The 17,260-nt window shown below is 45.8% G+C and overlaps 2 protein-coding genes across 6 annotated transcripts in view; one reads left to right on the forward strand and one right to left on the reverse strand.

The window, feature by feature from the left end:
- apba3 (amyloid beta precursor protein binding family A member 3) overlaps window positions 1-2,161 on the forward strand; it is a 69,258-nt gene extending 67,097 nt beyond the window's left edge. For all 5 annotated transcript variants that reach the window (XM_062960073.1, XM_062960077.1, XM_062960076.1 and 2 more), the window contains one exon: window positions 1-2,161. This exon is cut by the window's left edge and continues 729 nt beyond it. The gene's annotated coding sequence lies outside the window, so the exon portion shown is untranslated.
- The window catches only part of tjp3 (tight junction protein 3), a 36,539-nt gene that overhangs the window by 480 nt on the left and 18,799 nt on the right, over window positions 1-17,260 (reverse strand). The window contains exons 12-20 of the mRNA XM_062960072.1: window positions 12,380-12,488; window positions 8,846-9,065; window positions 8,561-8,763; window positions 8,229-8,324; window positions 7,166-7,236; window positions 5,550-5,861; window positions 3,282-3,509; window positions 2,029-2,081; window positions 1-1,927 (exon numbers count right to left, since the gene is read on the reverse strand). The exon at window positions 1-1,927 is cut by the window's left edge and continues 480 nt beyond it. Of these exons, the coding sequence (XP_062816142.1) occupies window positions 1,819-1,927; window positions 2,029-2,081; window positions 3,282-3,509; window positions 5,550-5,861; window positions 7,166-7,236; window positions 8,229-8,324; window positions 8,561-8,763; window positions 8,846-9,065; window positions 12,380-12,488 (1,401 nt within the window). The 3' untranslated portion in view covers window positions 1-1,818. The remainder of the gene's footprint in view (window positions 1,928-2,028; window positions 2,082-3,281; window positions 3,510-5,549; window positions 5,862-7,165; window positions 7,237-8,228; window positions 8,325-8,560; window positions 8,764-8,845; window positions 9,066-12,379; window positions 12,489-17,260) is intronic.

The raw sequence follows: 17,260 nt of genomic DNA on the forward strand, positions 1-17,260 counted from the left end.
TATATGGTAATATTATTAGTAATATTACATTTATTTAATATATAATATATAATTAATATTAGTATATTGTATTATTAGTAGTATAATATTGTATTCCATTGTATACATATTGTATATGTGTGTGTGTATATGAAAGTGTGTGTAGGATATGTATATGATCCTATATATGTATGTACACATATACGTATACACACATACATATTGTTTATATATAGAGAGGGGAGATTGTGTGTCTGTGTATATATGAATATGTGTGTAGGATATGTATATATAGGAGTATGTGTATATACACATACACACACACACACACCACACACACACATATATAGGATTCACACACAGGATATGTGCGTGTGTAGGGTGTAGTATATTGTATGTATATATAGGAATATATATACCGTGTGTGTTTATATATACACATATATATAATCCTATATGTATGTATGAGATCCTATATATATATATATATATATACACACACGCACGCACACATACACACACTCTTCTTCATTCGTGTATATATATATACACACACACCTATATATCATATCCTACACACACACACATCCTACATATACATTCACACACATACACCTGTATATACATATTGTATCCTACACACTATATATATGTGTGTGTGTGTGTATATATACACACACATATATATAGTGTGTGTAGGATACTATATGTATATATAGGTGTATATGTATGTATGCGTGTGTGTGTATATATATACACATACATATATATGTGTGTGTATATATATATACACACACACACACACACATATATAGTGTGTAGGATACTATATGTATATATAGGTATATGTGTGTATATGTATGTATTTATGTGTATATATACACACACACATATATATAGTGTGTAGGATACTATATATATAGGTGTATGTGTGTATATGTATGTATACATACATATATATATATATACACACACATACACCTATATATATAGTATTCTACACACTATATATATATGTGTGTGTGTGTATATATATACACACACACATATGTACACACACACAAACACGCATACACACATATATAGGGTGTAGGATACTATATGTGTATATATATGTGTGTGTGTGTGTATATACACACACATATATATATAGTGTGTGTAGGATACTATAGGTATATATAGGTGTTTGTGTGTATATGTATGTATTTATGTGTATATATACACACACACACACACACACACACATATAGTGTGTAGGATACTATAGGTATATATAGGTGTATGTGTGTATATGTGTGTATACATACATATATATACACACATACATACATATACACACATACACCTATATATATAGTATTCTACACACTATATATGTGTGTGTGTGTGTGTATATATATACACACATATGTACACACACACAAACACGCATACACACATATATAGTGTGTAGGATACTATATGTGTATATATATATATATGTGTGTGTGTGTGTGAATGTATACATAGGATATATATGTGTGTCTGTATTAGATATTCCTACAAATGGAGAATAACAAATCTTGTTGCACAAAACACAGTAAACACCCCACCCCAAAAAAAACCCACAGTATTAAAAATATAATGTCTCTGAAACATATGCAAACGTCCTCTTTTCAGTAGATACAAATAAGCCCGTTTGGCTTCCAAACCCATCCCGTTCGGAATCCTGGGATTTGCAGTTTCCTAACGGGCTTCGCACACTCCGACATTTAACCGGGAGGAAAGGGGACAGATTTGTCAGTGGGGAGACACAGGCCTCCAAGAAAGGTGCCGGACTACAACTCCCAAGTTGCTGGGCTAGAGGTCGGTGGCCGGACCCCATCCGTAGCCGTCGTCGTCGTCGGACTCTGAGTCGTAAGCCCGGGCCTTGGTGAACTTCTTCTGCAGGGCCTCGCGCTCGTATTCCCTGCGAAAAGAATACAAACATCAGCAGCTGAGAATCGTATTGGGCTTGTTTGCTGCAGCATCACACTCCCGGCTTATGTCAAAGGATCCATATAAAAGTACCTGATGTCTGCGTCTTGCCGCCACTGTCCTTGCGGTTGCTGGTTGTTGTCGTGCTGTTGGAAGACAACACAACAAATCAGACATTGGGGAGATGGTGGCGGGGTATAAATAAAGTTTTATTATTATTATTAAATACATGCACAACAGTGCCCTCCTGTGGTGAGATATAACATAGCGGCATATTGGGTATTTGCCCATTAAAAAGGCCTAATTTATACTCAACACTGCCCCCTAGTGGCTGGATATGGCATGACGCCCCCGTCACTTTCTGCCAATTAAAAAGGCCTAATTCAATAAATAATAATAATAATAATTAATAATAATAACAACACTGCCCCCTGGTGGCTGGATATGGCATGACACCCTCGTCACTTTCTGCCAATTAAAAAGGCCTAATTCAATAAATCATAATAATTAATATTAATAATAAATAACAACGCTGCCCCCTGGTGGCTGGATATGGCATGACACACTCGTCACTTTCTGCCAATTAAAAAGGCCTAATTCAATCATAATAATAATAATTAATCATAATAATAATAACAACACTGCCCCCTGGTGGCTGGATATGGCATGACACCTCGTCACTTTCTGCCAATTAAAAAGAACTAATTCATTAAATAATAATAACAATAATTAATAATAATAATAACAACACTGCCCCCTGGTGGCTGGATATGGCATGACACCCCTGTCACTTTCTGCCAATCAAAAAGGCTTAAGTCATACTCAACACTGCCCCCTGGTGGCTGGATATGGCATGACACCCCTGTCACTTTCTGCCAATCAAAAAGGCTTAAGTCATACTCAACACTGCCCCCTGGTGGCTGGATATGGCATGACACCCCTGTCACTTTCTGCCAATCAAAAAGGCTTAAGTCATACTCAACACTGCCCCCCGGTGGCTGGATATGGCATGACACCCCTGTCACTTTCTGCCAATCAAAAAGGCCCAGTTCACAGTCAACACTGCCCCCTGGTGGCTGGATATGGCATGACACCCCTGTCACTTTCTGCCAATCAAAAAGGCTTAAGTCATACTCAACACTGCCCCCCGGTGGCTGGATATGGCATGACACCCCTGTCACTTTCTGCCAATCAAAAAGGCCCAGTTCATACTCAACACTGCCCCCTGGTGGCTGGATATGGCATGACACCCCTGTCACTTTCTGCCAATCAAAAAGGCCCAGTTCACAGTCAGCGCTGCCCCCCGGTGGCTGGATATGGCATGGCGGCTCCTTCACTCTCCTCACCAGATGGATGCGCTGGCCCAGGTCGTGCTCCGGCTCCCTTTGGATGGGCTCCGAGGAGCGGGACAGGGCCGGCTCCCGATGGGCCTCCTCCAGCTCGTGGTCCGTGATGGGCTCGCCCTCGGCGTCCGTCTCCTCGTAGTCGCTGTTGGCCCGGCTGTCGCAGGTCAAGTATCCCGGGGCCGAGGCCTGGTTCAGCATCTCCAGACCTTCCTCGGCCGAGACGTCCACCTGACGGGAGACCAAGACATGGAATAGAAAATAATAATAATACATATTATATGGCTTCATGAACTTTCTAATGCCTATGAGGTGGGATGGCCATCTGTCGGGAGGGATTTGATGGTGTTTTCTTGGAGGTGGCCCTTGTGGTCTCTTCCAGCTCTAGTATCCTATCGTCCCCAAGTCTCCATGAGCCTGGATCTGCCTAGAAGGGTTGGGTGGCCATCTGTCTGGAGGGATCGGATGGGGCCCTACCTTCAAAGTGCTAGACGAGTGAAGGTCCCATCTCTAGGATCCTATAGCCCTATTTCTCTACTCTCTATGAGGTTGACTGGCCATCTGTCGGGAGGGATCGAATTGTGTCCTACCTTCAAGGGGCTGGGCTGAGTGGCCTCTGAAGGTCCCATTTCTAGGATCCTATAGCCCTATTTCTCTACTCTATGAGGTTCAGTGGCCATCTGTCGGGAAGGATCGGATTGTGTCCTCTGGCCTTCAAGGGGCTGGACTGAGTGGCCTCTGGAGGTCCCAGTTCTAGAATCCTATAGCCCTATTTCTCTACTCTATGAAGTTGAGTGGCCATCTGTCGGGAGGGATCGGATTGTGTCCTGTGAGTGGCTTCTGGAGGTCCCATCTCTAGGACCCTATAGCTCTATTTCTCTACTCTCTATGAAGTTGAGTGGCCATCTGTCGGGAGGGATCGAATTGTGTCCTGTCTTCAAGAGGCTGGACTGAGTGAAGGTCCCATCTCTAGGATCCTATAGCCCAGTTTCTCTATGGACTTCTCTACTCTCTATGAGGTTGAGTGGCCATCTGTCGGGAGGGATCGGATGCTGTCCTCTGGACTTTAAGGGGCTGGACTGGGTGGCCATCTGTTGGGAGGGATTGGGTTGTGTCCTGCCTTCAAGGGGCTGGACTCTAGGATCCTATAGCCCTATTTCTCTACTCTATGAGGTTGAGTGGCCATCTGTCGGGAGGGATCGGATGGTGTCCTCCAGCTTTCAAGAGGCTGGACTGGGTGGCCATCTGTCAGGAGGGATCGGATTGTGTCCTGTGAGTGGCTTCTGGAGGTCCCAGCTCTTAGGTACTATCATCCTACTTCTCTATGAACTTCTTTAATATCTATGAGGTTGAGTGGCCATCTGTCGGGAGGGATCGGATGGTGTCCTGCCTTCAAGGGGCTGGACTGGGTGGCCATCTGTCGGGAGGGATCGGATGGTGTCCTGCCTTCAAGGGGCTGGACTGGGTGGCCATCTGTCGGGAGGGATCGGATGGTGTCCTGCCTTCAAGGGGCTGGACTGGGTGGCCATCTGTCGGGAGGGATCGGATGGTGTCCTGCCTTCAAGGGGCTGGACTGGGTGGCCATCTGTCGGGAGGGATCGGATGGTGTCCTGCCTTCAAGGGGCTGGACTGGGTGGCCATCTGTCGGGAGGGATCGGATGGTGTCCTGCCTTCAAGGGGCTGGACTGGGTGGCCATCTGTCGGGAGGGATCGGATGGTGTCCTGCCTTCAAGGGGCTGGACTGGGTGGCCATCTGTCGGGAGGGATCGGATGGTGTCCTGCCTTCAAGGGGCTGGACTGGGTGGCCATCTGTCGGGAGGGATCGGATGGTGTCCTGCCTTCAAGGGGCTGGACTGGGTGGCCATCTGTCGGGAGGGATCGGATGGTGTCCTGCCTTCAAGGGGCTGGACTGGGTGGCCATCTGTCGGGAGGGATCGGATGGTGTCCTGCCTTCAAGGGGCTGGACTGGGTGGCCATCTGTCGGGAGGGATCGGATGGTGTCCTGCCTTCAAGGGGCTGGACTGGGTGGCCATCTGTCGGGAGGGATCGGATGGTGTCCTGCCTTCAAGGGGCTGGACTGGGTGGTCATCTGTCGGGAGGGATCGGATGGTGTCCTGCCTTCAAGGGGCTGGACTGGGTGGCCATCTGTCGGGAGGGATCGGATGGTGTCCTGCCTTCAAAGGGCTGGACTCTAGGATCCTATAGCCCTATTTCTCTACTCCCTATGAGGTTGAGTGGCCCTCTGTCGGGAGGGATCGGATGGTGTCCCACCTGCTCCTGCGCGGTCCAGACGGGCCGGCCCTGCTGGTCCCGGAGGGCCTCCTTGAGGCGGTGGAGCCAGGCGTCGGAGCCGTCGGCCAGGCTGATGGTGGCGCTGAAGAGGTGGCGGCAGTGTTGGCGCAGGCGCTTGGCCTGGGCGTAGAGGCGGCGGGAGCTCTTCCGGGAGTCCGGGGCCAACCACTGGCGCATGGCCTTCACCCCCTGGCGGCTCTGGGGCTCCAGGAAGACCACCACCGGGAAGTACTGGACGTAGTTGAGCCGCTCCACCGCGGCCGGAGTGATGTCCAGCAGAGCATGCTTGCCCTGCGCAGGAGAGACAGAGAGAGAGAGGCACAAAGGCTCCCTTAGGCACATCCATGCCACTCTAGGCACTTCCTAGGTCCTCCAATTGCAACTCTATGACACATTTAATAATAATAATAATAGAAAATAATAATAGAAAATAAGAAGAAGAAGAAGAATAAGGTTGATAGAGTTGTCTTTAAAGATTATATAATAATAATAATAATAGAAAATAATAATAATAAGAAGAATAATAAGGTTGATAGAGTTGTCTTTAAAGATTATATAATAATAATAATAATAGAAAATAATAATAAGAATAATAAGGTTGATAGAGTTGTCTTTAAAGATTATATAATAATAATAATAGAAAATAATAATAATAATAATAATAATAACAAGGTTGATAGAGTTGTCTTTAAAGATTATATAATAATAATAATAATAATAATAATAATAATAATAATAATAATAATAATAGAAAATAATAATAATAAGAAGAATAAGGTTGATAGAGTTGTCTTTAAAGATTATATAATAATAATAACAATAATAATAATAGAAAATAATAATAAGAAGAAGAATAATAAGGTTGATAGAGTTGTCTTTAAAGATTATATAATAATAATAATAATAATAATAATAATAATAGAAAATAATAATAAGAAGAAGAATAAGGTTGATAGAGTTGTCTTTAAAGATTTTATAATAATAACAATAATAGAAAATAATAATAATAATACGAATAATAAGGTTGATAGAGTTGTCTTTAAAGATTATATAATAATAATAATAGAAAATAATAATAATAATAATAATAAGGTTGATAGAGTTGTCTTTAAAGATTATATAATAATAATAATAATAATAGAAAATAATAATAATAATAAGGTTGATAGAGTTGTCTTTAAAGATTATATAATAATAATAATAATAATAATAATAGAAAATAATAATAATAATAAGGTTGATAGAGTTGTCTTTAAAGATTATATAATAATAATAATAATAGGAAATAATAATAATAATAATAATAATAAGGTTGATAGAGTTGTCTTTAAAGATTATATAATAATAATAATAATAGAAAATAATAATAATAATAATAATAAGGTTGATAGAGTTGTCTTTAAAGATTATATAATAATAATAATAATAATAATAGAAAATAATAATAATAATAATAATAATAATAATAATAATAATAATAAGGTTGATAGAGTTGTCTTTAAAGATTATATAATAATAATAATAATAATAATAATAATAATAATAATAATAATAATAATAATAATGCTGAGAGTTAGTGAAACTTCGTCTCCCACCTGCTTAGCAATTTGCCAAACGGACTCCAACTTGATCACCTTGGCGGAGCCATCGTCTCTGGAGATGCTCTCTGTCCAGAAACGGAGAGGAAAACAACACTAGTAATAATGCTAATAATTCTAATAATAATAATTCCAAAAATTCTAATACTAATAATTGCAAAAATAATTCTAATATTAATCATTCCAATAATAATTCTAATACTAATAATTCCAATAATAATTCTAATACTAATAAGTCTAATAATAATTCTAATATTAATTCTAAAACTAATAATTCTAAGAATAATTCTAATACTAATAATTCTAATACTAATAATTCTAATAATTATTCTAATACTAATAATTCCAATAATTCTAATAATAATAATTCCAAAAATTCTAATACTAATAATTGCAAAAATAATTCTAATATTAATCATTCCAATAATAATTCTAATACTAATAATTCCAATAATAATTCTAATACTAATAAGTCTAATAATAATTCTAATATTAATTCTAAAACTAATAATTCTAAGAATAATTCTAATACTAATAATTCTAATACTAATAATTCTAATAATTATTCTAATACTAATAATTCCAATAATTCTAATATTAATAATTCCAAAAATTCTAATACTAATAATTGCAAAAATAATTCTAATATTAATCATTCCAATAATAATTCTAATACTAATAATTCCAATAATAATTCTAATACTAATAAGTCTAATAATAATTCTAATATTAATTCTAAAACTAATAATTCTAAGAATAATTCTAATACTAATAATTCTAATACTAATAATTCTAATAATTATTCTAATACTAATAATTCCAATAATTCTAATATTAATAATTCAAATAATTGCAATAATAATTCTAATGCTAATAATTCTAATACGAATAATTGCAATCGTAATTCTAATACTAATAATTGCAATCGTAATTCTAATACTAATAATTGCAATCATAATTCTAATACTAATAATTCCAATAATAATTATAATATTAATAATTTCAATAATAATTCTAATACTAATAAGTCTAATAATTATTATAATACTAGTTCTAATACCGGCAATTTCGAACTCCTCCGGCATTTCGGTGCTCAGCTTCTGCATGGCGATGTCCGTGATCGGCCCCAGGATCACCACCGGGCGCTTAAACGTGGCTGCAAAACAAAAACAAACCCAGGTTTCTAGTCCATATGGAAGTAGAACAAGAGTGGAGACAGACAAGGCGAACCAATTTGACCCTCGATTTCTTGTGTTTCCTCCACCACAGACACCACAGTGTTTCTGACGATCTCCATTTGCCATGTAGTCCAATGCAGAACCTCAAACCAATGCAGGAAGAGAGTGGGATCGCATTGGCCTTTTCCGCCACCGCGTCACGCTGTTGGCTCACCTTCCTTGAGGACGACCCTTTCGTAGGGCGGGTAGTGGCCTTGCTTGGTGAGGGCCGACAAGTCCTCCCGGCTCTTCCGCAGGAGAGTGCGCTTGGCACCACGAAGACCACGTAGCTTCCAGAACTCGGCCCTGGCTCCGGAGGAGGAGTTGGAGGCCGAGGAGGCTTTGAGGACCGACTCCAGGCTGGCGATTTGCTCCGCTCTGCAGAGGGTTGGAAGAGAGCCCTGAGGATCATCTAGTCCAGCCCCATTTGGTCATAGGAATAGGACCCCCAAAGGCCCACCTGCTCTGGTTTGGGATGATGCCCTTGTCCAGCCTCTGGAACTCCTTGCCCATCCGGACGGCCAGCCAACTGCCCACTTTGCCCCGGTACATGGTGTCCGTCACATGGAAGACCTCCCCGCGGGTGAAGCTCAGTCCGGATGGGGTGTCCTTCTCGAAATCAAAGTGGGTGCGGATGTAGAAGGAGTCGCCCACGTTGGACTTCACCATTTTCGCATAGACTGCAAGGAAAGGGCAGAGTGTTGACAAAAGCCCTTTGGGGAAAAGTAACTTCTGTGACAAAAATGGGCACGTAATATATGTGCCTTGATAGACAGACAGATATTGGAAATAACTGCACCCAATCTCTGGGCACAGACCCCTTTGGAAATAAAGTGAATATAAAAAGGAGTCTTGTGCCTGAACATGCTCAGTCCAATAATATCTATAGTCCCTCCTACTGGCAAATCAACATACACATAGAATACCAGTTAGTCAATATATATCACAAATAAATAGTGTAGGCTTGGGAGGTTGCTATTCCCATGTTAGGCTGCGCTAAGCTCCCATTCAAGGTAGGTTGAAGAAACAAAAAAAAAATTAAAATATTTTTAAAAATATATTTAAAAAAAATTGGGGGGGGGGGGGAATTAATGAAACATTAAGACACAATTAGAGAATGGACCAACAATGGTTCGAATTACATTGCTGGTTGCGCTGTGAGACAATGTCTCGGAATGCGTATCAAAAAGCGAGAACAATCCGAAATAATTCCGATATACGATTCAAAACGATTTTTTGGACATGTCTAAGGTACAGTCAAACCTATAAATCAACATACAAATTAGTCAATAAATATCACAAATAAATAGTGTAGGCTTGGGAGGTTGCTATTCCCAAAAATAAAAGAGTCCTGCGTCTGAACATGCTCAGTCCAATAATATCTATAGTCCCTCCCACACCAAAGAGGTACAGTCAGACCTATAAATCAACATACAAATTAGTCAATAAATATCACAAATAAATAGTGTAGGTTTGGGAGGTTGCTATTTCCAACAATAAAATTGAGTCCTGTGTCTGAACATGCTCAGTCCAATAATATCTATAGTCCCTCCCACACCAAAGAGGTACAGTCAAACAAATAAATCATCATACAAATTAGTCAATAAATATCACAAATAAATAGTGTAGGCTTGGGAGGTTGCTATTCCCAACAATAAAATGGAGTCCTGCGTCTGAACATGCTCAGTCCAATAATATCTATAGTCCCTCCCACACGAAAGAGGTACAGTCAAACCTATAAATCAATATACAAATTAGTCAATAAATATCACAAATAAATAGTTTAGGCTTGGGAGGTTGCTATTCCCAACAATAAAATGGAGTCCTGCGTCTGAACATGCTCAGTCCAATAATATCTATAGTCCCTCCCACACGAAAGAGGTACAGTCAAACCTATAAATCAATATACAAATTAGTCAATAAATATCACAAATAAATAGTGTAAGCTTGGGAGGTTGCTATTTCCAACAATAAAATGGAGTCCTGTGTCTGAACATGCTCAGTCCAATAATATCTATAGCCCCTCCCACACCAAAGAGGTACAGTCAGACCTATAAATCAACATACACATAGAATAGAAATTAGTCAATAAATATCACAAATAGATAGTGTAGGCTTGGGAGGTTACTATTCTCAACAATAAAATGGAGTCCTGCATCTGAACATGCTCAGTCCAATAATATCTATAGTCCCTCCTACACCTCCCACTGTACAGTCAAACCGGCAAATCAACATACACATAGAATACCAGTTAGTCAATGTAATGAGGTACGAATTTTGGTTTACAGATGTTATGTTTAATTGTGTTCTTATGTTTTAAAAAGGTAAGTATTACAGTTATTGCATCTCAGCACTCAGAGGCTGGTTGCCATGGAGAAGTAGATGGAGTCAACTGCCATTTAGTTGAAGAAGTGCAGAGTTTAAAAAAAGAAAGTCAGTCTGTGCTCTGAGGAGGCACAGGGAAGATTGATTCCAGGTTGATGGGATCAAGGAGACTCAATTGTTCATTTTGAGTCAGTTTTAAATAAGTTTAGTGACTTATTTAATGTAGTCTGTGTCCTGGTAAGGAACAGAGAATCTGTGATAGTATATCACAGGGGTGACTGTGGTTTGAAGTCACTGGAAAGTCCAAGTTTCAGACTTTGGGAACCAATCCCAGTTGGACTCACAGAGAACCATTGAAGTAACAGAAAGTAGCAGAGGAAGAAGTTTTAACTACTTTAAGTAAAAGAAGTGATACTTTAGAGAGTTGATTCATCTCATTCTAGTATTGTAACTGTTAATAAGAATACCTCTAAGTGAGAAACATCATTGTAACCACTAAGCTCTGTGCCTGAATAAACTTGTTGTTGTTCTCCAGCATCTAAGCCTCTGTCGCATATATTCTAAACCAAGTTATGCTACCCTTTAAAGTAAAAGGTCTCCTCCCTGAGTCTTTGGTGGTTTGCATCTTTCCAAATCGGTGGCAGTTGTTATAAATTCCTTACAAATTGGTGGGATAAAAAGATTCCTCCTGCCTGAAGAACCTCAATCGATGTTAGCTCTTTACAGTCAATATATATCACAAATAAATAATGTAAGCTTGGGAAGTTGCTATTTCCAACAATAAAATGGAGTCCTGCGTCTGAACATGCTCAGTCCAATAATATCTATAGTCCCTCCCACACCTCACACAGAATACAAATTAGTCAATAAATATCACAAATAAATAGTGTAGGTTTGGGAGGTTGCTATTCCCAACAATAAAATGGAGTCCTGCGTCTGAACATGCTCAGTCCAATAATATCTATAGTCCCTCCCACACCAAAGAGGTACAGTCAAACATGTAAATCAACATACACATAGAATACAAATTAGTCAATAAATATCACAAATAAATAGTGTAGGCTTGGGAGGTTGCTATTTCCAACAATAAAATGGAGTCCTGCGTCTGAACATGCTCAGTCCAATAATATCTATAGTCCCCCCCACACCAAAGAGGTACAGTCAATCCTATAAATCAACATACAAATTAGTCAATAAATATCACAAATAAATACTGAAGGCTTGGGAGGTTGCTATTTCCAACAATAAAATGGAGTCCTGCGTCTGAACATGCTCAGTCCAATAATATCTATAGTCCCTCCCACACCAAAGAGGTACAGTCAATCCTATAAATCAACATACAAATTAGTCAATAAATATCACAAATAAATACTGAAGGCTTGGGAGGTTGCTATTCCCAACAATAAAATGGAGTCCTGCGTCTGAACATGCTCAGTCCAATAATATCTATAGTCCCTCCCACACCAAAGAGGTACAATCAAACCTGTAAATCAACATACACATAGGATACAAGTTAGCCAATATATATATCACAAATAAATAGTGTAGGCTTATATTATTTCCAACAATATTTGCCCAGATAAATAGATAGATAGATAGATAGATAGATAGATAGATAGATAGATAGATAGATAGATAGATAGATAGATAGAGAGCTGGGTCCACTCACTGTCCGGCTTGCTCTGGAGGCGGAAGGCCACTTCCTCCCCGGGGCTGAGCTCCATGAGGAACGTCACGGCCTCTTCGCGAGTCAGGTGCTGGAAGGTCCTCTCGTTGACCTGGAAGGAGGAGCCGTCACAAGGAAATATGACGTGCAGATTTGATAAACGTGGATTTAATGTGTGTGAGTATGAATGAAACAAATGAATGAATGAGAGCTAATCATTTTGGAGACACCGTTCTGAAGATTACGGCCTGAGAAACAACTAACAGCACCCCCCTGTGAGGACTTTCTCGAACTAGCCACTCGACGGTCGGGTGCTCACCCCGACCGGGCTTCGAACTGGCTGCTCAACGGTTCACTGCTCACCCAGACCGGGCTTCGAACTGGCTGCTTGATGGTCGGGTGCTCACCCTGACAGGGCTTTGAACTGGCCGCTAGACAATTGGGTGTTCACCCCAACCAGGCCTCGAACTGGCCGCTCAACTGTTCACTGCTCACCCAGACCGGGCTTCAAACTGGCTGCTCGACAGTCAGGTGCTCATCCTGACCAGGCTTCGAACTGGCCGCTTGACAGTCGGGTGCTCACCCCGATGGGGCTTCAAACTGACAGCTCGACAGTTGACTGCTCACCCAGACCAGGCTTCGAACTGTCCGCTCGACGGTTGACTTCTCACCCGGACTGGGCTTCGAACTGGCTACTCGACTGTTAACTTCTCATCCGGAATAGGCTTTGAACTGGCCGCTCAACGGTTGGGTGCTCACCCCAATTGGGCTTCGAACTGACTGCTCGACGGTTGACTGCTCACCCCGACTAGGCTTCGAACTGGCCACTCGACAGTTGGGTGCTCACACCTAACAGGCTTCAAACTGGCCACTCAAGAGTTGGGTGCTCGCCCAAACCAGGCTTCGAACTGGCCGCTCGACGGTTGACTGCTCACCCAGACCAGGCTTTGAACTGGCCGCTCGACAGTTGACTGCTCACCCAGACCAGGCTTCAAACTGGCCGCTCGACAGTTGGTTGCTCACCCAAACCAGGCTTCGAACTGGCCGCTCGACGGTTGACTGCTCACCCAGACCAGGCTTCGAACTGGCCGCTCGACGGTTGACTGCTCACCCAGACCAGGCTTCGAACTGGCCGCTCGACGGTTGACTGCTCACCCAAACCAGGCTTCGAACTGGCCGCTCGACGGTTGACTGCTCACCCAGACCAGGCTTCGAACTGGCCGCTCGACGGTTGACTGCTCACCCAGACCAGGCTTCGAACTGGCCGCTCGACGGTTGACTGCTCACCCAGACCAGGCTTCGAACTGGCCGCTCGACGGTTGACTGCTCACCCAGACCAGGCTTCGAACTGGCCGCTCGACGGTTGACTGCTCACCCAGACCAGGCTTCGAACTGGCCGCTCGACGGTTGACTGCTCACCCAGACCAGGCTTCGAACTGGCCGCTCGACGGTTGACTGCTCACCCAGACCAGGCTTCGAACTGGCCGCTCGACGGTTGACTGCTCACCCAGACCAGGCTTCGAACTGGCCGCTCGACGGTTGACTGCTCACCCAAACCAGGCTTCGAACTGGCCGCTCGACGGTTGACTGCTCACCCAGACCAGGCTTCGAACTGGCCGCTCGACGGTTGACTGCTCACCCAAACCAGGCTTCGAACTGGCCGCTCGACGGTTGACTGCTCACCCAGACCAGGCTTCGAACTGGCCGCTCGACGGTTGACTGCTCACCCAGACCAGGCTTCGAACTGGCCGCTCGACGGTTGACTGCTCACCCAGACCAGGCTTCGAACTGGCCGCTCGACGGTTGACTGCTCACCCAGACCAGGCTTCGAACTGGCCGCTCGACGGTTGACTGCTCACCCAGACCAGGCTTCGAACTGGCCGCTCGACGGTTGACTGCTCACCCAAACCAGGCTTCGAACTGGCCGCTCGACGGTTGACTGCTCACCCAAACCAGGCTTCGAACTGGCCGCTCGACGGTTGACTGCTCACCCAGACCAGGCTTCGAACTGGCCGCTCGACGGTTGACTGCTCACCCAGACCAGGCTTCGAACTGGCCGCTCGACGGTTGACTGCTCACCCAGACCAGGCTTCGAACTGGCCGCTCGACGGTTGACTGCTCACCCAGACCAGGCTTCGAACTGGCCGCTCGACGGTTGACTGCTCACCCAGACCAGGCTTCGAACTGGCCGCTCGACGGTTGACTGCTCACCCAAACCAGGCTTCGAACTGGCCGCTCGACGGTTGACTGCTCACCCAGACCAGGCTTCGAACTGGCCGCTCGACGGTTGACTGCTCACCCAGACCAGGCTTCGAACTGGCCGCTCGACGGTTGACTGCTCACCCAAACCAGGCTTCGAACTGGCCGCTCGACGGTTGACTGCTCACCCAGACCAGGCTTCGAACTGGCCGCTCGACGGTTGACTGCTCACCCAGACCAGGCTTCGAACTGGCCGCTCGACGGTTGACTGCTCACCCAGACCAGGCTTCGAACTGGCCGCTCGACGGTTGACTGCTCACCCAGACCAGGCTTCGAACTGGCCGCTCGACGGTTGACTGCTCACCCAGACCAGGCTTCGAACTGGCCGCTCGACGGTTGACTGCTCACCCAGACCAGGCTTCGAACTGGCCGCTCGACGGTTGACTGCTCACCCAGACCAGGCTTCGAACTGGCCGCTCGACGGTTGACTGCTCACCCAGACCAGGCTTCGAACTGGCCGCTCGACGGTTGACTGCTCACCCAGACCAGGCTTCGAACTGGCCGCTCGACGGTTGACTGCTCACCCAGACCAGGCTTCGAACTGGCCGCTCGACGGTTGACTGCTCACCCAGACCAGGCTTCGAACTGGCCGCTCGACGGTTGACTGCTCACCCAGACCAGGCTTCGAACTGGCCGCTCGACGGTTGACTGCTCACCCAGACCAGGCTTCGAACTGGCCGCTCGACGGTTGACTGCTCACCCAGACCAGGCTTCGAACTGGCCGCTCGACGGTTGACTGCTCACCCAGACCAGGCTTCGAACTGGCCGCTCGACGGTTGACTGCTCACCCAGACCAGGCTTCGAACTGGCCGCTCGACGGTTGCCTGCTCACCCAGACCAGGCTTCGAACTGGCCGCTCGACGGTTGCCTGCTCACCCAGACCAGGCTTCGAACTGGCCGCTCGACGGTTGACTGCTCACCCAGACCAGGCTTCGAACTGGCCGCTCGACGGTTGACTGCTCACCCAGACCAGGCTTCGAACTGGCCGCTCGACGGTTGACTGCTCACCCAGACCAGGCTTCGAACTGGCCACTCGACGGTTGACTGCTCACCCAGACCAGGCTTCGAACTGGCCGCTCGACGGTTGACTGCTCACCCAGACCAGGCTTCGAACTGGCCGCTCGACGGTTGACTGCTCACCCAGACCAGGCTTCGAACTGGTCGCTCGACGGTTGACTGCTCACCCAGACCAGGCTTCGAACTGGTCGCTCGACGGTTGACTGCTCACCCAGACCAGGCTTCGAACTGGCCGCTCGACGGTTGACTGCTCACCCAGACCAGGCTTCGAACTGGCCGCTCGACGGTTGACTGCTCACCCAGACCAGGCTTCGAACTGGCCGCTCGACGGTTGACTGCTCACCCAGACCAGGCTTCGAACTGGCCGCTCGACGGTTGACTGCTCACCCAGACCAGGCTTCGAACTGGCCGCTCGACGGTTGACTGCTCACCCAGACCAGGCTTCGAACTGGCCGCTCGACGGTTGACTGCTCACCCAGACCAGGCTTCGAACTGGCCGCTCGACGGTTGACTGCTCACCCAGACCAGGCTTTGAACTGGCCGCTCGACGGTTGACTGCTCACCCAGACCAGGCTTCGAACTGGCCGCTCGACGGTTGACTGCTCACCCAGACCAGGCTTCGAACTGGCCGCTCGACGGTTGACTGCTCACCCAGACCAGGCTTCGAACTGGCCGCTCGACAGTTGACTGCTCACCCAGACCAGGCTTCGAACTGGCCGCTCGACGGTTGACTGCTCACCCAAACCAGGCTTCGAACTGGCCGCTCGACGGTTGACTGCTCACCCAGACCAGGCTTCGAACTGGCCGCTCGACGGTTGACTGCTCACCCAGACCAGGCTTCGAACTGGCCGCTCGACGGTTGACTGCTCACCCAGACCAGGCTTCGAACTGGCCGCTCGACGGTTGACTGCTCACCCAAACCAGGCTTCGAACTGGCCGCTCGACGGTTGACTGCTCACCCAGACCAGGCTTCGAACTGGCCGCTCGACGGTTGACTGCTCACCCAGACCAGGCTTCGAACTGGCCGCTCGACGGTTGACTGCTCACCCAAACCAGGCTTCGAACTGGCCGCTCGACGGTTGACTGCTCACCCAGACAAGGCTTCGAACTGGCCGCTCGACGGTTGACTGCTCACCCAGACCAGGCTTCGAACTGGCCGCTCGACGGTTGACTGCTCACCCAGACCAGGCTTCGAACTGGCCACTCGACGGTTGACTGCTCACCCAAACCAGGCTTCGAACTGGCCGCTCGACGGTTGACTGCTCACCCAGACCAGGCTTCGAACTGGCCGCTCGACGGTTGACTGCTCACCCAGACAAGGCTTCGAACTGGCCGCTCGACGGTTGACTGCTCACCCAGACCAGGTTTCGAACTGGCCGCTCGACAGTTGGTTGCTCACCCAGACCAGGCTTCGAACTGGCCGCTCGACGGTTGACTGCTCACCCAGACCAGGCTTCGAACTGGCCGCTCGACAGTTGACTGCTCACCCAGACCAGGCTTCGAACTGGCCGCTCGACGGTTGACTGCTCACCCAGACCAGGCTTCGAACTGTCCGCTCGACGGTTGACTGCTCACCCAGACCAGGCTTCGAACTGGCCGCTCGACGGT

Source organism: Anolis carolinensis, unplaced genomic scaffold, assembly GCF_035594765.1.
Source record: "Anolis carolinensis isolate JA03-04 unplaced genomic scaffold, rAnoCar3.1.pri scaffold_7, whole genome shotgun sequence".
In the NCBI taxonomy this organism is placed as follows: domain Eukaryota; kingdom Metazoa; phylum Chordata; class Lepidosauria; order Squamata; family Dactyloidae; genus Anolis; species Anolis carolinensis.